The sequence below is a fragment of the Salmo salar genome, chromosome 18 (genome assembly GCF_965601325.2).
Source record: "Salmo salar chromosome 18, fSalSal1, whole genome shotgun sequence".
Taxonomy (NCBI): Eukaryota; Metazoa; Chordata; class Actinopteri; order Salmoniformes; family Salmonidae; genus Salmo; species Salmo salar.
Genome location: NC_138308.1, coordinates 21,338,999 through 21,364,670, shown reverse-complemented (window position 1 = coordinate 21,364,670; position 25,672 = coordinate 21,338,999). Strand labels below are relative to the sequence as shown.

Sequence of the window (25,672 nt, the reverse complement as noted above, 5' to 3'; positions counted from 1 at the left end):
TTGTTAGTAGTTACTGTCTTGTCTCATCGCTACAACTCCCGTACGAACTCGGGAGAGGCGAAGGTCGAGAGCCATGCGTCCTCCGAAACACAACCCAACCAAGCCGCACTGCTTCTTGACACAATGCACATCCAACCCGGAAGCCAGCCGCACCAATGTGTTGGAGGAAACACCATACACCTAGCGACCTGATCAGCGTGCACTGCGAAATACACCAATTGTGCGCCGCCCCATGGGCCTCCCAGTCGCGGCCGGCTGCGACAGAGCCTGGACTCGAACCCAGTCTCTGGTGGCACAGCTAGCACTGCGATGCACTGCCTTAGACCACTGCGCCACCCGGGAGGCCCCTAGTGGACCATTCTTGATACACACGGGAAACTGTTGAGCATCAAAAACCCAGCAGCATTGCAGTTCTTGACACAAACTGGTGCACCTGGCACCTACTATCATACCCCGTTCAAAGACACTTAAATATTTTGTCTTGCCCATTCACCCTCAGTGGCGCACATACACAATCATGTGTCAATTGTCTCAAGGCTTAAAAATCCTTCTTTAACCTGTCTCTTCTCCTTCATCTACACTGATTGAAGTGGATTTAACAAGTGACATCAATAAGGGATCATAGCTTTCACCTGGTCAGTCTATGTCATGGAAAGAGCAGATGTTATGTTTTCTACACTCAGTGTATGTCAATGTTTGTTGCATGATTTAATGACATAAAAATGCTAAAATATAGAAAAGAACGCAAGCAATACTGTATGTTTCAATCAACAATGGACCATGGTAAAATAAAACAATCACGTAAACGCACACTGTTTTTATTATATGTTGTGAAATGTCATTTCCTAAGGAATGTAATGAAATTCTATGAAGCTGCTATACAGAGCACAAGTTATATTACAAAAGCTCAGTCCATACAAAAGCAATTCAAACAAAAGAACAAGAACAATATAAGTAATATATTAGTAATGCAGGTTACAAACTGGGAATGTGAACACGATATACTGGGTTTATGCATCTAAGCTTGTAATACTTCAACAGACCATAAACTGACAAGCATCAAAACATACTAAATAAAATGTCAGACCGTAACAAATTGATCAACCTTCATTTCAGTATTGCATTTAAAAACAGCTTCACAAAACACAGTATTTACAAAGGAAAACCATGTTTCTCCTTTTGGATTGAAGCATATCATTCACATTGCTTACTGGGATAAATCCAATCCTCGATTTATACCATCTCTGGATGTTTTACTATGTCTTTAGGTTTAACTCAGGTCCAGAGAACAGCTTTTTTTTTTATTTTTTATAACATATTGCTATTAAGGCCACACACATTTAATTAAATGTTTGTGAAAAGTAGACTCCCTCTTGTTAAACTACTATAGTGACCTTAGTTTAACACCTGGTGACCTAATCAAGATATTTTAGCCTCTTGGGGAGGCAAAAAAGGTACAATGTAGCCATAATCAGAGAGGAAGTTGAATATCTCTACTGGAAGCTTCACAACATTTGTTTTTTGCTATAATCTTGCATTTCTTCCTTCAATGTCAGATTTCTCAACAAAAAAAAATATGTTAAGAGGGGCATCCGTTAAACATTTTATTACATTTGTATGGCCTAATCAACTTTCAAATGATCTATCAAAATACTGTCTCAACAAGTCTTTCACATTCATATAACATTTCCATAGCCTTACATAGGCCTAGCTATCTCACATCATTACATTTGTCATTTCGCTTTCAGTCATATGATATCCATGCCTACATAATCGGTGAATGTGGTAAAACGTATTCAGCAATATTGAGCTCCTGGAGATTGTATTAATCATCATACTTTCAGTCCATTTAGTCACAATAACGAATAAGCAGCAACCACTAAAATAATATCACTGGCATAAATAAAAGTTGAAACGTTTCTGCCTAGCTAAAATTGCCTTCTCTGTCTTGCATTGTTAAAAGTATTATGTATAACAAATGGATTATTAAGAACACAAATATGTACTGTAGTGTATATCAAAATGTGAACCGAATAATCATAAACACAACTACAACCCATACTTTATCCTACTCATAAAACTCTACTAAAACAGCATTATTATGTCTAGGTCCAGATACAAACCAACCACACTTCTTCTACATTCAATACATCCAGGCACCAGGATATGACACTCACTTGACACTGCCTCATGACATGTACATGTCTTACCTTCAACTATGGGCTACTGTACATTCAAGGATGAGCCGACTGGAAAAAGGATCTGACCACAAATACATAGCAGGCAAAATGTGGTATTTCGGTGAGTTTTCTATTTTAAAGAATTCGTTTCTGTAGCTATATACTATCATGTGTTTTGATTACACAATGGCGAATTGGCTATTGTACATACTGAGAACAATAAAGCTGATACACTACATGTTCATCGCCATGCCTACTATTCATGTGTGGAGTCCTCAGAGGAAGTAATTGAGTAATAAGAAGATTGTAATAACAGGCTTATTGTCACAGTTGCTCCCTCCCAAAAGCTGGAGATCTATTAAGATCTTAGTGAGTCATACATTCCCTCTCTAAGGAACGCACCTCATCCTATGATCTCATCTCATACCAAACAAGCTGACCTGGCTTTCTTCAGGTTCTCTCCCTCTAGGCCTCAGCCTTCTCCTTCTTTTTACTCATTTTTAGGAAGGAGGGAGTGCGAAACTTTTTCTTCTTCTTTGGGGACTTGGTTTGGCTCTCAGGGGTCTTGTCTCCCCCTGATTTCTCTGTTATGGAGATTTCAACCGTTTCTGTGGTGCTGACGCTGATCTTGGATACCTTGATGTTCAGTTTCTCCTCCAGTTCTTCCATATAGTCGTTCCCATTGGGTATGATCTCTGTTAACAGGAAGAAACCAAGTCAGTGAGGAAGGGTTGGTGAACGAAGCACTTATACACTTAAAAAAAAGAAGAATACTCCTTTACAGGAAGTACGAATATGACAATTTTGTCTGTAGTGCCCCCTTTCCAAAACTCTATGGATTAGAACCAATGTTTAAGAGAAGGAATGCCCTGATTTAGGAATTAAGCATCTCATTGAAACTCTATTTCACACAATGGTCTTGTCCCTTTCTAATGAAATAGCCTATACCTTTGGCTGGAGACATGAGTGGAGACAGGGACAGTGAGATGGTGGACTCGTCAAAAGTTGTCATCTCATCTGTGACATCATCAGCATCTGCAAGTTCAAAGTTCAAGGGTTATCAATAGGGCCTGGCCAAGTAAAACTTTGGGCCCTAGTCATCACTACTGTAGATAACAGAGGTGGGAATAAAATTATCTTCATTATGACAGAGTTGATATTTGTAATGAGATAGGGGAGAATCATACCATCCTGACCCAGCTGCCTTTGCTCCAAAACACTCTTATACTCTTCTAGCATTTTCTCTGTCAGCTCACTGAAGGGGTTGGGAGGAAGAGAGCGTGTCTGTTCCTCATCCTCAATGATAAAGGCCTGAGGGGAGAGAGGTACATAAAAATGGGGTTAAACTTTTAACTGCTAGACATACTGCTTAGTGACCAATGAGCGCCACAAATGCAGTTAAACCTAAAACCATTGGTAAGGTCAATACATACCTGTGATCTCCAACCCAACTACTTCACTGAACACATAATATAAGGATGGACCAACGAAGACCCACATTAGACTTCTGATCACGACAACTATGAAACTCACTACCATATGGGCAGTTCCACCAATTAGGTGCCTTTTGAGAAGTGTAACTTGCCAATTTTTTGTTGTTGTTGATTTTAATTAATTTTAACATTCTGTCATAAAGATCACATGTTCAACTTTATAAAAATCGTTTTTTTTTTCTCTTCTTTTTTCCCCCCATCTCAACAGCTTAAATAAAAAAATGGACTATAGTAAGTGCTATACACAGTGCCAAATAATGTGACAGGGTTGATGATTTAATCTTAAATCAGCCATAAAATCTCTTGTGACAAATCAAATGTTATTTGTCATGTACACATGTTAAGCAGATGTTTTTGCGGGTGTAGCAAATGCTTGTATTTGTAGCTCCAACAGTGCAGTAATATTCTGTCATAAAGAGCACATTTTCAACTTTATAAAAAAGCAAGTTGGAATGGAAGTGTGTTTTGTGCAACAGGGAACGCAAGCTTCACAACAAAACAAAAAAACATTTCTAGCCTATGGATAACAGGGTTGACATGTTGTGCTCGACACTCAGTTTTCCACCACAAAACACCAGAAAATGGCCATTGTTCAATGTTCCTTTTGAAAGAAATATTTAAAAAAGGAATAGTTTCACCATTATAAAACGAGAATTGAGTTCAGGTAACTGGGTTGACTTTATAATAAGGGACAGACGTAAATGAATCACAAATCACATTAAATAAATGATCATCTTCAGAAATGACTGTCAAAGCAACAAAATAACTCGGGCTTTAGAATGATGGTGAAAACTTGGCTGAAATGATGGAGTTAAAATCTCCCTAGAGGTGACACAGGGTTGACGGACATGTCAAAATGGACATGTCAAAATGCTTAATTTTGCCACTTTTGCAAGTCCCTTAGTCATAGTATACATCTGATTTATTGAATTCTCCATGTGGTCTATATTAGAGGGCACTTCATTTAATATAACGGGCTTTTTTATTTATTTTATTGGTGCACAATTTCTACTTAAAATATCAAAGGGACGCAAAAGGAAAACATTTAGTGGAAAGACATATCATGTTAGGGTTGTGTGGTGTGATGTTGATCCAACTACTTACAGGTCCTGGTATGGTGTCCACAACGATGCCAGCTAGAAGATGGGACTTTGGTCCTGAAGTCATATGATCACCAGTGTTCTGTTGCCTTATCTAAAAAAACAAATTTCCATTACAAATAATTGTAAGTTCTGTTTTCAAGACATTGGCATAACTCTGGGTAATTAGAACTATCTACTACACCCAAATGAGTCCCTAGACTAACGGAAGTCTATTTAGTCTATTTTTGTTCTGAAATGATTCAGTGACACCACATTTTGACTCCATAAAAATTAACAGAAAGGCTTTATGACTGATTGATCCTCTGGTCCACCCAGCTGTCATGCCAAAGGGAGACAGGTTGCACCCTATAGGTCACTGCGATCAATACCAATTTGCTTGGGAAGAGAGTTCAATAGTACCTCCTATGGTCAGGCTGTTGAACTCAATATTCATCCCAGCCCAATATGTCTGAACTTTCAATCAGGAACATGATTAGAAAACACAATGCTCTAGCTCACCAGGTTCCTCTTCTCCAGAACATCAGTGGGGTTTGTGTTAAGGGGAACAAACTGGTTGGGGTCCTCGATCTTTATGGGGGTGCCAGTGCCATTGCTGGTCTCTTCAGATTTCATCCACTAAAAGGAAAGATATTGTTTTAATAAAGACATTTCAGACTGGAGCTCATTAACACATTTGATGCATTGGGTAAGCAAAGAAGATTTTATGTAGAAAAATGTTGGTGTTTCATACATACAGTTACACAAGATTCCACAAGAGGGCAGGCTAACCCACACATTTAAAACTGCTCTGGCAATCTCTGGCCTTATATATGAGCAAATATTTTAGCTCTGCCATAGGAACACAGATTGTTAGGTTGAAGCAATAGAGATAATACTGCATGTCTACCAGTACACAAGATAGATTGAAGAACAATGTTTATAGCAGCTCACCATGGTCTTGGTCCTGGGGCTGCACTCTCCACTGGGTGAATGTTCAGGCACATTGACCTTCAGGTAGCTGTTGGGAGAGTTGAGCCAGCGGGTCCTCTCCCTCTTCTGTTTCTGCACCAGGACGTTAAACGGTTTTCTCTGACCCAGATCACTGTCAACCAACGGGACAGTGTAGACCGTGGCAGGAATCTCCACGTCGTTTTTGGTCCGAATCTTTTCCCTCACTATGGGGTGGTGGTATGCGTAGCCTGTCCGGTAACCCTAGCAACACAGAGACATTGTTTTAGTCCACCTGTCAAAATGGACTCCATGAAAACTCTGCCGCCTGTTATCCATCAACTGTAAAGCCTCTATACATGAATGTTAATTAGGAAATGTGATTTTCAAGGAAAAGGTTTGTGCAAAATAATTAAGCTCAGTACCACAAGGTGTTCTCTGTTTAAGTGATTCGCACCTTGGCAGCATATAAAATCAATCTCCCAAAAACAAGTTTTCGGACATTGGTCCTACAGTTTTCCATCAAGGTTTGTAAGATTATTTCCATCTTTAACCATGTGAAACCTTACACTCCATAAAAATGACTAAAGCCAGTGGTTTAAGCAGTTCCTAGAACACCCAATGTTCAGCCTCTCTAGTGAAGACATTCTTTACATTGTTGGAACACTTTGTACAGTACATATAAACAACACTTTCAGAAGTGCCTGATTTCAAAGGGAATAGATAAAGTCTGGCCACACAGTGCAGTTGGCAGGGGAAATGTTGTGTGGAACACATCAAAGAAAAGGGGGGTGGGGGACCGCAAACCCCAAACTCAACCATGTTGAGCGGAACCCAGGGAGTGTGTTGAGTTTTCCAGTCAATCGACTCTGAAGGATTGTGTGGTCTGTGCTCTTTACTCCACACAGCATGGCCTGCCATCTGGAATCCATGATGGGGGAGGCGGGCTATGATGACACAGAGCTGTACAAGCTAACACAGCTGTAGCCTACCCAGGAAGTGGCATGTCATTAGTAGTTTCAGTAGAGGCTTTCTCAGAGCAGGGTGTGCTGTGCCCAGAGATTGTGTCTGTCCCTTATCATTAGTAGTGATGTTGAGATAGTAGTGTTTAAAGGGGAGAAGCCCTCTGAACATCACACAGTTATCTACAGGGGATGCTAAACAGACCCAGCATTAGCAAACAGTCTGCTAGCCGCAGCCTAAGATTGGACATTCATCTATGATAAACCCCCAACGGTGTGGCACTCTTTAATAGGTTATATGGGACAATAATCGTGCATTAGTTCAAGGAGCTACAGCTGGCATTCATGACCTCCCATGTTTGATTCATGGGAGATCTGGTTGGGATTATGATGTCAGTGTATTCCCACACATCCTCAGGATGTGCATGGGAGAGGAAACGCAAAGCATTGTGGGAAAAGTCAGATAAAATAGTGAGGTCACTTACCAGGTTGTCCAGCATCCTCATGAGTGACTCGAACTCTGCCTCGCCTACTTTCCACTTGACCTCGCTGTCCACGGTGACCCCGGCAGCAGCCACTCCGTGGGTCAGGGGCTTGAGCCTCTCCCTGTCCAGGAGCACCAGGTCCTCCACTCCTGCAGAACACTGCAGAGCACTGACCTGAAAGGCCACATCAAAAACACATATCATAGTTAAGACCAGGAGTTTGTCTTGACCATGTGAAAAGACCAGGTCTAGCTAATAATGAGTAAAGTCTAAAACTACAGACGTAGGATCTTAATTTGAACCAGTTTGCTACAGCAAGAAAAATGATCCTGCAGCAACAGGAAATGTGAATTATTATGTGGATAATAATTAATGGACATCTTTGTAGGAGTTTATATATTTTTTGTAAGGGAAAATCAATTCAAATTTCAAGGTGCAACAGTAGAGGTTAATAAAGCACAGAAATCCAAGACTGACCACATGTGGAATGACCTGCTCAATTGAAACACTATCCCAGACACATATAAGAGAATACTATCTGTCTGTTCCACATAGAGCTATGAGCTACAATGAGACTCAACCAAGTCCTAGAACACTGAACTCCACCTGGTGCTCTTTGAGAACAGTGGTTTCAAAGACAGAGTCCTTGATTTAGCTTTGTTTTAACAGATGTCTGACTTATCACAATTTTTTCTCTCATGCAGAGAATGTAACACCATTCAATTGGAAAACAACCAACACCAAGTTTGATTCCTTTCCAAAACTAGGGACCATTTTTCTTTACATGAGGGAAACCATTCTACAAGTATAACCCAGTGATTTATATATACACTAGGGATGCACGATATATCAGTAAGCATATCGGAATCGGCCGACATCAGTTAAAAATTCCAACACCGGCCTGATGTCTAGTTTAACGGCGATGTGCAAAACCAATGTCCAAGCTGACGTGCATACCTATAGCAACGTAGGTAGATGACGTAATGACGCCACGAAAAATACAGCGCTACACAGCATTCCTAACCTAGCCCACAATGTCTGCTGTGTGGATCTATTTTGAAGTTCAGCGACTACTTAGAACAAAAGCAGGCGCACACTTCCAACAACTAAACAAGTTCAAGTCGAGCAGTCATTTGAAAGAGTAAGAAAATTTCAGCTAGACAACTCAAAGGCGAAACCCATTAACGGCAAGATAATGGAATTCACACTACCAAGTAGACGCTATTTTTCAGATGTAGCCCTAAAGGAGTTACACAGTATTGTTGAAACACACATCCATGAGCTACTTGCCATGGGCGTCACTGCTATTAGCTTCACGACTGACATTTGGACCAGCGATGTCAGCCCCATGAGCATGCTGAGTCTGACAGCACAGTGGGTCGACAAGGATTTCGTACTGAGGAAAGTCGTAATGCATGCTCAAGAATGTGCTGGTTCTCATACCGCTGCTGCCATTTCAATGGCATTTGAGAACATGTTTGAAACATGAACACACTCCTAGCTCCATTCGAACAACTGACTCGAGAAATAAGCTCATCAACTGCGTCTGCAGCAGACGTAATTCCCTGTGTCACGGCATTGAAACGCCTGCTCAACAAAACAAAACTTCCGACAGACCGTGGGGTTAAACTTGCAAAAGTACTGTACAAGAGGCTGTGAACAAGCGATTCGGTGGCATTCTCTCTGAGCCTCTTTACTGTGATGCCACCATGCTCGATGCTAGGTACAAGGACCGCTACTTCGATGCAGACAAGAAACAGGGTTTACGTGAAATGTTACAGACACAGCTGGACAAGATGGAAACCGACACAGTGACAGTGTGCACCGAGGAAGAAAGGCCACAGACAGACAGAGCTGAAACTTCTCTGCTTGACATGTATGATGAAATCCTGGTTGAGAATGAAACGACTAAACAAATGAACAATGAAACAGCACAGCAAGTAAGTGAAAGAAATAGGTTTTGATTATGTTTTACTGGTAATGGAGACATACGTAAATGCCAACAAAATAACTTTTTGGTCAGTGTGTGTGTTTCAACTATTTAACTTAACTAGAATGCTTAAAATGTTTAATATCGGTATCGGGTTTTTTGGCAAGGAAAATATTGGATATGGGTACATACCTAATATACACTATATATACAAAGTATGTGGACACCCCTTTAAATTAGTGGATTCAGCTATTTCAGCCCCACCCGTTGCGGACAGGTGTATAAAATCGAGCACATCTCCATAGACAAACATTGGCAGTAGAATGGCCTTACTGAAGAGCTCAGTGACTTTCAACATGGCACCATCATCATAGGATGCCACCTTTTCAAGTCAGTTCGTCAAATTTCTGCCCTGGTCAACTGTATGTCTTGTTATTGTGAAGTGGAAACGTCTAGGAGCAACAACAGCTCAGCCGCAAAGTGGTAGGCCACACAAGCTCGCAGAATGGGACCACTGAGTACTGAAGCACGCAAAAATCGTCCATCCTAGGTTGCAACGCTCACTACCGAAACACTAAATTCTAAATGGCATCTGGAAGCAACGTAAGCACAATAACTGCTCGTCGGGAGCTTCATGAAATGGGTTTCCATGGCTGGGCAGCCACACACAAGACTAAGATCACAATGCGCAATACCAAGCGTCGGCTCGAGTGGTGTACAGCTCGCCGCCATAGGACTCTGGAGCAGTGGAAACGCATTCTCTGGAGTGATAAGTCACGCTTCACCATCTGGCAGTCCGACGAATTTGGGTTTGGCGGATGCCAGGAGAACGCTACCTGCCCGAATGCATAGTGCCAACAGTAAAGTTTGGAGGAGGAGGAATAATGGTCTTGGGCTGTTTTTCAAGGTTCAGGCTAGGCCCCTTAGTGCCAGTGAAGGGAAATCTTAATGCTAGAGCATACAATGACATTCTAGATGATTCTGTGCATCCAACTTCGTGGCAACAGTTTGGGAAAGGCCCTTTCCTGTTTCAGCATGGCAATGCCCCTGTGCACAAAGTGAGGTCCATACAGAAATGGTTTGTCGAGATCTGTGTGGAAGAACTTGACTGGCCAGCACAGAGCCCTGACCTCAACCCCGTCGAACACCTTCGGGATGAATCGGAAGGCCGACTGCGAGCCAGGCCTAATCACTTAACATCAGTGCCCGACCTCACTAATGCTCTTGTGGCTGAATGGAAGCAAGTCCCCGCAGCAATGTTCCAACACCTAGTGGAAAGCCTTCCCAGAAGAGTAGCAAAAGGGGGTACCAACTCCATATTAATGCCCATGATTTTGGAATGAGATGTTCGACAAGCAGGTGTCCACATACCTTTGGTCATGTAGCGTACACGTAGTTATTAATTTAATACATACTGATGTGTTTAGACCACACAGGTTAAGTGAAGCAAAATAACACATTCTGTATATTGGATCGCAACACGCCCTCATCGAATTTAAATGATAAGAACACAGAAATAGCAGTGAACTAACTATTTCATGACCTATACAATGATGTGGTAGAACAAGTGTGGCTGATGAATTAAAGTGTTACCTGGATTTCACAAGCCTGCTGTGAGTGGTAAATGTAGTGGAAAGCCTCCTCTATAGTTTCCCCCAGAGCAACCAGACCATGGTTCCTCAGAACGAGCACCTGCAAAAAGATGAAGCGAGGGATAACAACAAGTTCAAAAGGTGAAATGAATAAGTGAATACAAATACATGAAGAAAAAGAATTGAAGTGAAAACAACTTCCAGTAACACATTACATTTAGAATGCTCTTATACCTGTGTAAAAACACCAATTACTACAGTAACAGTTTGATTAAATGGCAGGCAGTCTAATCTCCATGGTGATGGAATTCTGTGTGTTCTGTTTCTATGTACGGCACACACTACAATACCTGTTGGTGTTGTTAAAGAAACCAATAGTTACCTTGGCAGTGGGCCCTAGGGCTTTCTGGAACTCCACCTTCTCGTCTTGATCATCCAAAAAGCCTTGGTAACTGAAGTATGCAACATCGCCCAGAACCAGAGCCTCTTGGGAAATTGGCAAGATGCCACATTTCATTGAGGACACCTGTGAATTCAGGATAAAAGCAACCGTGACTATGCTGTGTCAACAACAACTACCTAAAGGCACCTTTTATTTGATTTCCGGCTGGTAAAACATCAGACATATTGCATGAACTACAAGAGACGACCTCAAAAGGCAACAGTACTAGTACATTAGGTGTACTTACAGTACAAACAATAACAAAACCAAGAGGTTCCTCTTAATTATAAACTGAGTTGTTCGAGCCCTGAATACTGATTGGCTGACAGCCGTGGTATTTCAGACCGTATAACACGGGTATGACAAAACATTTATTTTTACTGCTCTAATTATGTTGGCAACCAGTTTATAATAGCAATAAGGCACATTGGGGGTTGTGATATATGGCCAATATATCACGGCTAAAGGCTGTGTCCAGGCACTCCGCGTTGCGTCGTGCATAAGAACAGTCCTTAGCCCTTGTATATTGGCCATATACCACACCCCCTCGGGCCTTATTGGTTAACTCAGTCATTGAGTATCATGGCCAGGTGACATGGCCACTCATTGAGTTTTAGTTGAGAGTGTACTCACTGCAGCGGTGGCAGAGGTGTGGATGTGTATGATACACCTGATGTCAGGGCGCATGGAATAGATAGCAGAGTGAGGGCTGAAGCCAAAGTGGTCCACCTCCAGGTAGGTGGATCCCTGGTCGACAACGTCACCAATCATGTTCACTTTCACCTGGAAGCAGACCAGGACACAATATCAGTAGGGCTACCATGGCAACCAGATACTGAGTCGGATGCAAAGCCGCACAACTGTACTGGGAATTATTCCAACTCACTGTAGGCCGTCATTGTAAATAAGAATGTTCTTAACTGACTTGCCTAGTTAAATACAAACATTTTAAACTGTGCTACCATATTGCTGCACTATTAAAATAGATTCATTATTCCACTGTTGTTTTTCCTTATTTGAATTATTAGTTAAACTATATTCAGTTGTTATTATGATGATACTGCAAGAGGATTACAAGTAATCTAGTTATCATTCTATTGGGACTTAGCGCTCCATCAATACTGTAACTATTGGCAACTACATGCTGACAACAAGCTGAAAAACATCCATTCAACAAAACTGTAATTTCTCCTTGACCCCTTGGTGAAGTAGAGTGAGGCGTGTCTCAGCACACCCAGAGGCTGTCTGGGTGGCTGGTTATTGATTATGTAGCTTATGTCAATAGTCTGAACACATATTCTGCATGATTCACACCTCAATGGGGTTTTCTGGATACTGCTGATAGTGTTGTTCACCCACTGGAGGAAAGCACAAACTGTTATTTTCTATGGTAGTTCTAAGAAATCTGGAATATGAAAATGCATGCACCATTATACCTACCAGATTGCCAGCCGTCACTTCAGTGAAAGAGAGCCCTTGTGGGATGATAAGAACATGGTCTTGTTCTTTGCTAACCCGGATCTGTACAAGGAAAAGGTCAAAAAGCAAAATGTCAAAAGGCATTGCCAAGAACAACATTGCACCGGTTACATACAGTAAACTGGATGTAGACTATTCTCAAGATAAAAACGTCTAGACTATTTATTTGTATTTCAACAATGCTTGAAAATTGCTAAAATAAAATGTGTATTGGGTGACTGAGGACTCCATGTGTCGTTTTGACATGCCTACAGTAATCACAATTCCTACTGTGCTTATAATGCTACATTAAATTTGTGTTACATGTAAGTAGAGAGGTCTAATAAGGTTTTTTATGAGGGTAATACTCACAGTAATGTATGAGCTGGTGAAATGGGCCCAGTTGAAGAGGTCCACCAGTCTGTAGACACTGGCTAGCTTACAGCGACACTGTTTCTCCCCTTTAGTAAAGGATGCAGACTCTACCCCATAGAGGTCATTGACCGGGGTGACCATCCCTAGGCCTGGAGAAAACACATGCATTCATAGTGAACTGATGTGATGAGAGCACAGTGACTAACATCCCACAGCCTTCGTGACAACCACCACAAATTACAGCTTTCTTTGTGTGTTTACACAAGCTGGTGTGTTAACCTTTCATACTACTTCAGAGATATAACATTTATGAATGTTCATGAAACAAGAACATTCTTCATGTTCAAGTTGCAATTTGACACGGTCAATGTAATTTGATTTCTCTTTGGTTTGAGCTTACAAGCACCATCTATGCTTACTTGTTTAACTTGAGCAGCTCTTAAAATGGTCCTGCCTCGCTCTTACAACATTTACTTCAAATGATTGCTATAAAAAAAATGTCTTCCTCATAAACTCACTACATCTCAGCATCCCATGCTTAACTTTTGGATCATAAAAGCGGCTGTTCTCAGTACTTCTCATAAAAGCTCTGAGTAGTATATATTTTTCCTACTGTATAAGGGCATTGGACAAACCGGAACCCTATTATTTTACAAGCACTTTAGGAGGGACTGTTGATTTATAAAGAGACAGTTCTGCCTCCATTACCTCAAAGCCACATTCCTAGTGTTTTTAAAATGGAACTTTTTAGCCCTAGGGTTCATAGTGACCGCCATTGAAAGGCGGAGGGCAACATAATTTACACTCCAGACAGCTGTAATTCATTATAAAGTCGGGAACATTTGGTTCACTTAGAAACATTCGGAATATGGTCAACAAGTTATTGAGCAGAATTTTGCTGCATAAGGGCTCTCAATGTCACACGTTTTTGTGAATTCCATGTCCCAAAACGTTGTCAATGCAGAGAGAATCAGGATGCATCACTGACAGACTATGCAGAATGCGCAGACCTACACAGCTACTTACTGAGAGGAGATGTGAAGGAGCCTGGCCCTCCCATAGAACTGGCCATGATCAGATCAGCTATCTGCCTCAGAGCCAGCAGCCCTGTTGGATTATTGCCCTTCGTCATCTGATCCTGGATCAGTCCTTCCAGTTCATCCTTAAACACCTGGAAACCAAACAATGACATGTTAAAATGACACACCTTGGAATCCATGACTCAGTGAAAATAGTTCCAATGACCACTGGCTTACATCTATCAATGCTTACCACTCCAGGATAGTGGTCACTGGTCACAAAGAAAATGAGGAAAGGATGTTAGCTGGGTCATTCCTACTCTGCGGTGCCTTTTCTGTCCCTAGGAAATATAATTTCTTATTTGGTGTAAAATGTGGATTTAAATATAAAGGTCAGGTGTCCTTTACCTTAAAAAACCCAAAATATGGATCCTGAAAGGGAATTATATGCATTTTAAACACTTTTTGTCCATGGATGTAGGAGTTTTTGCTGTCCACAGGTGTAATTTATCAACTTCCACAAGAAATATAAGGCATTAAATAAATCAAATCTTTCCTTATTTTATAGTCCTAGTTAGTCTCTTTCATCAATAACATTTTTTCATGATTATTGAATTTATTACTATACTTGTATTTAATATTTTCTGTGTCCCTGATACCACTTTCCACCCTGTTAGTTTGTTGTACTTCTCCATTTAAGAAAACAACCTCTTCCTACAATGACCCCACATTCAGGAAGTGTCATAATTTATTTGGTGGGAAACTATGGTGCAAAGCTAAATAAACATAAACACTGAGTTTTATCCATTTGTCCATGTTTCATGTTGTTAGTCTATGTCCCACCCATAAATTTCCACCCTGTTAGGCTAAATTATATAGAAAAATATTATTCAACTGCTGGTATGGTCTGTGCATTTACGCAATACTTTTCACCTTGACCCTGTTCCAATTCCATGTCTATTCAGCCGTTCGCATTAGGACAGGGTGCACAGTGTACTTTCAGGCCTAACAAGGCCCTCCTTATTACAAGTTTACACAAATCACATTAGAGGTTTCTAAACCCCTCTTTATGTCCATGTGAATAGAGGTGACTGGGAGGTAGCCCTCCCATTAAGTCAGCCTATTAATTTATGCTCACAGTATTGTTGTGAATCTTGGGTACCCTTCCCAAAAAAGACGATTATTCTGCAAGCTCTTTGGTGGAACGCCAGCATTCCACACCATTTCAGAGCGGTTCCCATGGTGATGAGCTAAGTTCCACTTGTTGGGGTCTGTTATGCAATCACAGATGAGCGTGGGCTCATCTCATTTTTTACAGGCATGTGTTTGTTGCACCTCCTAGCAGCCTCTCTAACCACATTTTACTGCTTGATTATCTGCCCCTCTGATTCACAATGGCATATATGATGTATTTATCATCGGTGCATGTAGGCAACATTTTCTGCTTATACTCAAGGGTTTGAGTCAAATAGGAATACATACAGTGGATGCCAATACTTCTGTTCATGCCTATATGTTGTTGTCTCTCCATTTGATTTAATTAAAAGCCCAGTGCAGTCAAAAACGTGATTGTCTTGTGTTTTATATATTTCCATACTATGATGAAATTGAAATAAAACGGTAAAATTGTAAAAAGGATGATAATGCCCTTTTAGTGTAAGAGCTGTTTGAAAAAAAAAACCTGAAATTTCAGCCTGTTTTGGTGGGATGGCGTTTTGGCCTGCCTGGTGACCACCTGGTAATCACCAGGTGGTAAATTAGTAGACCAATAAGAAAAAGTTCCAAACATAGAAATAGATTTAATAGACGGGCATCCCCATTCAAGTCATTGATGGCATAATGGGTGGACTTGTGGCCATTGCGAGTGTACCCATAGGAGCAAAGCAGAAAGTAAAAGCAGGAACTGTACCCATAAATCTGTGCTGTGATTTGTTGAATCAACTCAACTGACATTACAAAAAATACATTCCATTATATATGAGGCACATCAGTTAGAATGAACATTCTACATTATCATGGACATTTTTCCATCACAATACCAGGCAGCCATTATCACATGATAATAAGTAATTCCCCATCGACCACACCCACAAATTGGGGAAAACCTGCAAAAATCCCATTGACCCCCATTGTAAGAGACAACTTCGTCGTAGATTTTTTGTTATACAGAAAGAACAAAACATGTTGAAGAGCTGCTGTGTCGTTCAATGTACATGTAACCAGCTAAAAAAATCCAGACCTAAGGTTCGCAATGCTCTCACGTAGGGAAATGGAGCCTGTGAGAAGAGCCCTGTGACTTCAGCATGGAAGAGTGGGAAATGTGGGGACCTGTTGTCCAAGTAGGCTACACGTAACTATATGTGTGGAAAGCATTTCCCCACAGGTAAGACATTTAACTTGTTTAGTATAGTCCGTTTGTAACTCCACTCACTTGTAGATGTATAGTCCTTTTGTGTTGTTGGTCTTGGCTAGCTAGCTAGCACTCACGTGGCAGCTAGCAACATCATGGGGCATGAGGGAAGCCCTACAATATAACGTTTTTCTAAGTAGTGAGAACACTCGAGAGCAGGCAATGTTGAAAAGTCAACTTTAGACATGTTCTACTTTTCTTAAAATGTAGTTTTTTAATTGACTAAAACAAGCAGACAACCATAAAATGTAAACTTTTTTTGCTGTGAGCCAATGGGGTAACCTAGGTAACCACAGGTTGTTTCCCCACAAATTGCCTGGGCTAGAGGTTCTAAGCCCATTATGTTTTCCAAACCTTTCTGCCAATAACAGCTAGTTTTCATTCTTCCCCTCCCCACTCAGACCACTCCCTGACAGTCCTAGCAAAAATCTTGCTTGAGAAAATGGCTCTTTGCTAAGAAGCAATTTTTTTATCATTTCTGACTATTTTAATTGAAAACAATCACGGTAAGATACTTAACTGTTACCCAGAAATGATTTGATATTTAAATAAAAATGGCTACATTGGACCTTTAATAATGCTAAACTGTGAACTTGGTCAGACAATGTATATTAAAGCTGACATTTATTTTTGGACTGGTTAATATTTAATATTGTTTCCTCTGAAAGTAGCACATTTCACTTCATTGCAACAAATATTAACACTGCAAAAACATGGTGCCAGTTGATTAAACGTTTTGCCACCATTGCTGGTCTGACCAATCGGAATCCACATTTCAAGATTGTTTTGATCATGCGGATTGGGACATGTTCCGGGTAGCCTCAGAGAATAATATTGACGTATACGCTGATTCGGTGAATGAGTTTATAAGGAAGTGCATAGGAGCTGTTGTACCTACTGTGACTATTAAAACCTACCCTAACCAGAAACCGTGGATAGATGGCGGCAATCGCACAAAACTGAAAGCACGAACCACCGCATTTAACCATGGAAAGGTGACTGGGAATATGGCCAAATACAAACAGTGTAGTTATTCCCTCTGCAAGGCAATCAAACAAGCAAAATGTCAGTATAGAGTAGAGGTCGACCGATTAATCGGCATGGCCGATTTCAAGTTTTCATAACAAATCGGCCTTTTTGGACGCCGATCATGGCCAATTAGATTGCAATCCATGAGGAAACTGCATGGCAGGCTGACCAGCTGTTAAACGAGTGCAGCGTCAAAAGGACCTTGTGGCTGCAACGAGCCAAGGTAAGTTGCTAGCTAACATTAAACTTATCTTATATAAAACAATCAATCTTCACTAGTTAACTACACATGGTTGATGATATTACTAGGTTAACCAGCTTGTCCTGCGTCAACTTTGCCAAACAGGTGACAATTTAACAAAAAGCACATTCGCGAAAAAAGCACATTCGTTGCACAAATGTACCTAACCATAAACATCAATGCCTTTCTTAAAATCAATACACAGAAGAATATTTTTTTAAACCTGCATATTTAATTAAAATAAATGCATGTTAGCAGGCAATATTAACTAGGGAAATTGTGTCACTTCTCTTGCGTTCAGTGCAAGCAGAGTCAGGGTATATGCAACAGTTTGGGCTGCCTGGCTCGTTGCGAACTGTGTTTCTTCCTAACAAAGACCGTAATTCATTTGCAAGAATTTTTGATAATTCTGACATAACACTGAAGGTTGTGCAATGTAACAGTAATATTTAGACATACGGTTGCCACCCGTAGCGACAAAATACGGAATGGTTCCGTATTTTACTGAAAGAATAAACGTTTTGTTTTTCAAAATGATCGTTTCCGGATTTTACCATATTAATGACCAAAGGCTTGTATTTCAGTGTGTTTATTATAATTAAGTCTATGATTTGATATTTGATAGAGCAGTCTGACTGAGCGGTGGTCGGCAGCAGCAGGCTCGTAAGCATTCATTCAAAACAGCACTTTACTGTGTTTGCGAGCAGCTCTTAGCAATGCTTGAAGCACAGCGCTGTTTATGACTTCAAGCCTATCAACTCACGAGATTAGGCTGGCAATACTAAAGTGCCTATAAGAACCACCAGCTTTCATATTCATGTTCTGAGCAAGGAACTTAAACGTTAGCTTTTTTATGTGGCACATATTGCACATTTACTTTCTTCTCCAACACATTTTTTTTTCATTATTTAAACCAAATTGAACATGTTTCATTATTTATTTGAGACTAAATTGATTTTGTTTTACACTGCTCAAAAAAATTATGTGAACACTTAAACAACACAATGTAACTCCAAGTCAATCACACTTCTGTGAAATCAAACTGTCCACTTAGGAAGCAACACTGATTGACAATAAATTTCACATGCTGTTGTGCAAATGGAATAGACAACAGGTGGAAATTATAGGCAATTAGCAAGACACCCCCAATAAAGGAGTGGTTCTGCAGGTGGTGACCACAGACCACTTCTCAGTTCCTATGCTTCCTGGCTGATGTTTTGGTCACTTTTGAATGCTGGCGGTGCTTTCACGCTAGTGGTAGCATGAGACGGAGTCTACAACCCACACAAGTGGCTCAGGTAGTGCAGCTCATCCAGGATGGCACATCAATGCGAGCTGTGGCAAGAAGGTTTGCTGTGTCTGTCAGCGTAGTGTCCAGAGCATGGAGGCGCTACCAGGAGACAGGCCAGTACATCAGGAGACGTGGAGGAGGCTGTAGGAGGGCAACAACCCGGCAGCAGGACCGCTACCTCTGCCTTTGTGCAAGGAGGAGCCGGAGGAGCACTGCCAGAGCCCTGCAAAATGACCTCCAGCAGGCCACAAATGTGCATGTGTCTGCTCAAACGGTCAGAAACAGACTCCATGAGAGTGGTATGAGGGCCCGACGTCCACAGGTGGGGGTTGTGCTTACAGCCCAACACCGTGCAGGATGTTTGGCATTTGCCAGAGAACACCAAGATTGGCAAATTCGCCACAGGCGCCCTGTGCTCTTCACAGATGAAAGCAGGTTCACACTGAGCACATGTGACAGACGTGACAGAGTCTGGAGATGCCGTGGAGAACGTTCTGCTGCCTGCAACATCCTCCAGCATGACAGGTTCGGCGGTGGGTCAGTCATGGTGTGGGGTGGCATTTCTTTGGGGGCCACACAGCCCTCCATGTGCTCGCCAGAGGTAGCCTGACTGCCATTAGGTACCGAGTTGAGATCCTCAGACCCCTTGTGAGACCATATGCTGGTGCGGTTGGCCCTGGGTTCCTCCTAATGCAAGACAATGCTAGACCTCATGTGGCTGGAGTGTGTCAGCAGTTCCTGCAAGAGGAAGGCATTGATGCTATGGACTGGCCCGCCCGTTCCCCAGACCTGAATCCAATTGAGCACATCTGGGACATCATGTCTCGCTCCATCCACCAACGCCACGTTGCACCACAGACTGTCCAGGAGTTGGCGGATGCTTTAGTCCAGGTCTGGGAGGAGATCCCTCAGGAGACCATCTGCCACCTCATCAGGAGCATGCCCAGGCGTTGTAGGGAGGTCATACAGGCACGTGGAGGCCACACACACTACTGAGCCTCATTTTGACTTGTTTTAAGGACATTACATCAAAGTTGGATCAGCCTGTAGTGTGGTTTTCCACTTTAATTTTGAGTGTGACTCCAAATCCAGACCTCTATGGGTTGATAAATTGGATTTCCATTGATTATTTTTGTGTGATTTTGTTGTCAGCACATTCAACTATGTAAAGAAAAAAGTATTTAATAAGATTATTTCATTCATTCAGATCTAGGATGTGTTATTTTAGTGTTCCCTTTATTTGTTTGAGCAGTGTATATTAAGTTAAAATAAAAGGGTTCATTTTTCATTCAGTATTGTTGTAATTGTCATCATTACAAATATATATAAAAATCATCCGATTAAATCAGTATCGGCTTTTTTTGGTACTCCAGTAATCGGTATCGGCGTTGAAAAATCATAAATCAGCCGACCTCTAGTATAGAGACAAAGTGGAGTAGCAATTCAACGGCTTAGACACGAGACATGTGGCAGGGTCTACAGACAATCACGGACTACAAAAGGAAAACCAGCCACGTCACAGACACCGACGTGTTGCATCCAGACAAACTAAACACCTTCTTTGTCCGCTTTGAGGATAATACAGTGCCACCGACGCAGCCAGCTACCAAGGACTGTGGGCTCTCCTTCTCTGTGGCAAACATGAAAAATACATTTAAGCGTGTTAACTCTCGCTGCCGGCCCAGACGGCATGCCTAGCTGCGTCCTCAGAGCATGCGCAGACCAGCAGGCTGGTGTGTTTACGGACATATTCAATCTCTCCCTATCCCAGTCTGATGTCCCCACACGCTTTAATATGGCCACCATTGTTCCTGTACCCAAGAAGACAAAGGTAACTGAACTAAATGACTATCGCCCCGTAACACTCACTTCTGTCATCATGAAGTGCTTTGAGAGGCTAGTCAAGGATCATATCCCCCTAGACCCACTTCAATTTGCTTACTGCCCTAATAGGACCACAGATGATACAATCGCCATCACACTGCCCTATCCCATCTGAACAAGAGGAATACCCATGTAAGAATGCTGTTCATTGTACCCTCCAAGCTCATCCTTAAGCTTGAGGCCCTGGGTCTCAACCCCACCCTGTGCAATTGGGTCCTGGACTTCCTGATGGGCTGCCTCCCGGTGGTGAAGGTAGGAAACAACATCTTCACTTCGCTGATCCTCAACACTGGGGGCCCCACAAGGGTGCGTGCTCAGCCCCCTCCTGTACTCCCTGTTCACTCATGACTGCGTGGCCATGCAAGCCTCCAACTCAATCATCAAGTTTGCAGACGACACAACAGTAGTAGGCTTGATTACCAACAACGACGAGACAGCCTACAGGGAGGAGGTGAGGCCACTCGGAGTGTGGTGTCAGGAAAACAACCTCTCACTCAACGTCAACAAAACAAAGGAGATGATCGTGGAATTTAGGAAACAGCAGAGGGGGCACCCCCCTATCCACATTGACGGGACAGCAGTGGAGAAGGTGGAAAGTTAAGTTCCTCGGAGTACACATCACAGACAAACTGAAATGGTCCACCCACACAGACAGTATGGTGAAGAAGGCGCAACAGATGCACAATTGAGAGCATCCTGTCGGGCTGTATCACCGCCTGGTTCGACAACTGCACCGCCCACAACCGCATGGCTCTCCAGAGGGTGGTGCGGTCTGCACAACGCATCACCGGGAGCAAACTACCTGCCGTCCTGGGCACCTACAGCACTCAATGTCACAGGAAGGCCAAAAAGATCATCAAGGACAACAACCACCTGAGCCACTACCTGTTCTCGCCTTCTGAATGGTAGCGGGGTGGTCAGTACAGGAGCATCAAAGCTGGGACCGAGAGACTGAAAAACAGCTTATATCTCAAGGCCAACAGACTGTTAATAAACAGTCATCACTAACACAGAGAGGCTGCTGCCTACATACAGACCTGAAATCATTGGCCACTTTAATAATGTTTACATATCTTTCATTACTCCTTTCATATGTACACCACCGTTCAAAAGTTTGGGGTTACTTAGAAATGTCCTTGTTTTTTGAAAGAAAAGCAAAAAAAAGTGTCCATTAAAATAACATAAAATTGATCAGAAATACAGTGTACACATTGTTAATGTTGTAAATGACTATTGTAGCTGGAAACAGCTGATTTTTATGGAATATCTACATAGGCGTACTGAGGCCCATTATCAGCAACCATCACTCCTGTGTTCCAATGGCACGTTGTGCTAGCTAATCCAAGTTTATAATTTTAAAAGGCTAATTGATCACTAGAAAACACTTTTGCAAATATGTTAGCACAGATGAAAATGGTTGTACTAATTAAAGAAGCAATAAAACTGTCTTTCTTTAGACTAGTTGAGTATCTGGAGCATCAGCATTTGTGGGTTCGATTACAGGCTCAAAATGGCCAGAAACAAAGACCTTTCTTCTGAAACTCGTCAGTCGATTCTTGTTCTGAGAAATTAAGGCTATTCCATGCAAGAAATTGCCAATAAACGGAAGATCTCGTACAACGCTGTGTACTACTCCCTTCATAGAACAGCGCAAACTGACTCTAACCAGAATAGAAAGAGGAGTGGGAGGCCCTGGTGCACAACTGAGCAAGAGGACAAGTGCATTAGAGTGTCTAGTTTGAGAAACAGACGCCTCACACGTCCTCAACTGGCAGCTTCATTAAATAATACCCGCAAAACACCAGTCTCAACGTCAACAGTGAAGAGGCGACTCCAGGATGCTGGCCTTCTAGGCAGAGTTGCAAAGAAAAAGCCATACCGCAGATCTGCCAATAAAAGGAAAAGATTAAGATGGGCAAAAGAACACAGACACTGGACAAAGGAACTCTGCCTAGAAGGCCAGCATTCCAGAGTCGCCTAGACACTAATGTACTTGTCCTCTTGCTCAGTTGTGCACCGGGGCCTCCCACTCCTCTTTCTATTCTGGTTAGAGCCAGTTTTCGCTGTTCTAACTGACCCCAAACTTTTGAACGGTAGTGTATATACTGTATTTTATACCATCTATTGCATCTTGGCTATGCCTCTCTGTCATTGCCCATCCATATATTTATATATTCCTATTCCATTCCTTTACTTAGATTTGTGTGTATTCGGTAGTTGTTGTGGAATTGTTAGATTACATGTTAGATATCGCTGCACTGTCGGAACTAGAAGCACAAGCATTTCACTACACTCGCAATAACATCTGCTAACCATGTGTATATGACCAATAACATTTGATTTGATGAAAACATCAATGGTGTAGTGTCTCTACAAGACCCAACAAACATAGGCCTGGATCTCAAAGAGCAAAACTTTTCAGGCCATTTGATGGTCTGCAACCAGATAATTAAAGTGACTGTACTGTGTACACACATTAACATAGACAGAGAACAAGCAACATACTGGACTCTGTAGAATCTGAGTGACTCTCTTCTTCTGCTCCATCATGTTGAAGTCCTGCTGTATTTCAGGTGACATGTTCCTGCTGCGGAGGTACTCAGGGTCGCTCTCATCCACCCGGTCAAAGTACCTCTCCTTGGAGTCTGTGCTGGATAGGGACAGGGTCATGGACCCAACAGCCTGTCTGATCTCCACCAAACTCATACTGTACAAATCTTCAGGATCGCGCCTCACCTCTCTCTGGTCCTCACCTGCCACACTGCAGGACAGCTGGCTCTGGGAATCTGTTGGGGACAGACCAAAACTTCAGTTTCTCACCAGAGCTAGTCAACAAGTGGGGCCAGATGTTGAAAATGTATTTATTTCACAGGAAACTTGATCAATAGTAAATCAGTTCATTTTATTGCTGAGGAAATCTAATAAGATTTGCACACACACACAATTTGGGCTCCCGAGTGGCGCAGCGGTCTAAGGCACTGCATCGCAGTGCTAGAGGCGTCACTACAGACCCTGGTTCGATTCCAGGCTGTATCACAAACAGACGTGATTCGGAGTCCCATAGGGCGGTGCACAATTGGCCCAGCGTCATTACGGTTTGGCCGGGGTAGGCCGACATTGTAAATAAGAATTTGTTCTTAACTAAATAAAATACAAAACCTCTAACCACTATCTCTGCAGGCAGACAGAGAATCCCGTGTCAACTGTAATCTGTGAGGGAAGGAAACGATAACCACCTACGTCTAGTCATGCCAACAGCCACAATAATGTCAATAAAACATCATAGAGGGGCTTTGTGTTACCACCTCATGTAAATCAACTAGTTTTGGAGGGCAGTTAGCACCTCGGGTGTTAAAGTAACACCCATTGGGGTGGTGGGCAACATACTTTCTTTTGTTGCTCTACTATGCCTGATCAATGTCAGGGTCGTCAGCACGTTCTTATCAACACAACTAGATGTGATGAAGGCTGGACAAAAATTGTGGCAACAAATATTTTACTCGTTTTACAGTGTCAAACGTGGGCTAGTCAATGTACTTTTTCTGCAATGAAATGCCAAAGATAACTTAAACTGTTATTTGAAGATAATATACAGTAATTACAGAAAAAAATCAGCAGAGCATTTCCTGTATTGTACCCATAGAATAACTAATGATGAGGGGCTTCTAATCAAAATAAATGGTAAATGAATTCAACCATATGTTCAAAAAGGAGTAAAACAATAAATACCATGCTCTGCTAATTCGTACTGGCAAGCAGCATACCGAGGCACTCAATAGAGTTAACGCTTAAAATCACATCCAACAATGTGATGTGATGGAAGAGCAGACTAATAGAGAAAATTGCATGCATGAGATCAATCAAAAGTCTAACGAAGATACTCAACTCACTGGAAATAGAGATTATGTATATTATGGACGTAGTCGAGTATACTTAGAAAACTCGAAATCGGCTACTCCATTGAGGATCGCATCAAGACAAAAAGTTGAAAATGCATGCCAATTTATAGTCGACATCGACTAGTGACTTTCACCTTCCATGAGTATTATCAAGACGCAGAGTGCTACAACACTTTGCACAAAACCAGTCCACAGGAAACAGACAACATAGTATGCAGTAACTATTTGAAACATCAAACCTTTTTGGCAGTGATCGTATCCTCGTAGGCTATCTAACGGCAGAAGTCCAACACAGTCCTGGACAGAATTAGAATTCAAAGATCGAGAGGGAAAAGTGTTAAATGTATTCCAGATTTCGATGCATTCTGACTGCAATGGTGTAAAAAAATTATCCGTATGTGCATTGTAGCTAGTGAATATCTAAACAGCTGTGTGTGCACGATGCGAGTACGTCCGCGTGTTGTGTGTGGGCATACTGTACTCTCTTTGGAGTGGGTGTGTTAGTGTGGGGAAAAGGGGAAAAGAGAGACCATGTGACTTCTCATATCCGCCTACTAATTTGCCAATTTGGCGGGACAAAAAAATGGCAATTCGCACCCCCTCTCAATCTAACCGAATCCAACTCTTGACTGACTTCAGTAACAGTAGGCTAAGTACATATAAAGTGAAGTGAAACTCTTTTATGTTATCAAGACCTCCAATAGGCTACAGTAAAACAGATCATGAATAGATCGTATTGCTGGACTAATTTCCTGAATACTTATACTTATAACAATGGGAATAGGAATGATGTCACTGTTGTAAAAAGTGTGAGTGTGTGTGTGTGTGGAAGAGCGTATGTGTATGACGATCTTGAAAATAACCATCCGCTATTTAATTTCATGAATAATTGAGAAATCTGCCTTTCCCATGGCCTTGGAGAAGAGGTTGACGTCAAATCTTTGGCCCAACA

The 25,672-nt window shown here is 41.9% G+C and overlaps 1 protein-coding gene across 1 annotated transcript; it reads right to left on the bottom strand.

The window, feature by feature from the left end:
• Positions 1-802: 802 nt before the first annotated feature.
• Positions 803-25,223, bottom strand: LOC106577021 (gamma-adducin). Its single transcript, XM_014154668.3, has 15 exons — positions 24,960-25,223; positions 23,327-23,607; positions 13,974-14,118; positions 12,945-13,096; positions 12,555-12,635; positions 11,748-11,897; positions 11,055-11,198; positions 10,674-10,772; positions 7,151-7,324; positions 5,707-5,967; positions 5,275-5,391; positions 4,778-4,867; positions 3,368-3,491; positions 3,129-3,215; positions 803-2,875 (listed from the first exon to the last, which is right to left on the bottom strand). The coding sequence occupies exons 2-15, from the start codon at positions 23,525-23,527 to the stop codon at positions 2,646-2,648; spliced, it is 2,055 nt and encodes a 684-aa protein (XP_014010143.1). The 5' UTR covers positions 23,528-23,607; positions 24,960-25,223; the 3' UTR covers positions 803-2,645.
• Between the last annotated feature and the right edge of the window lie 449 nt (positions 25,224-25,672).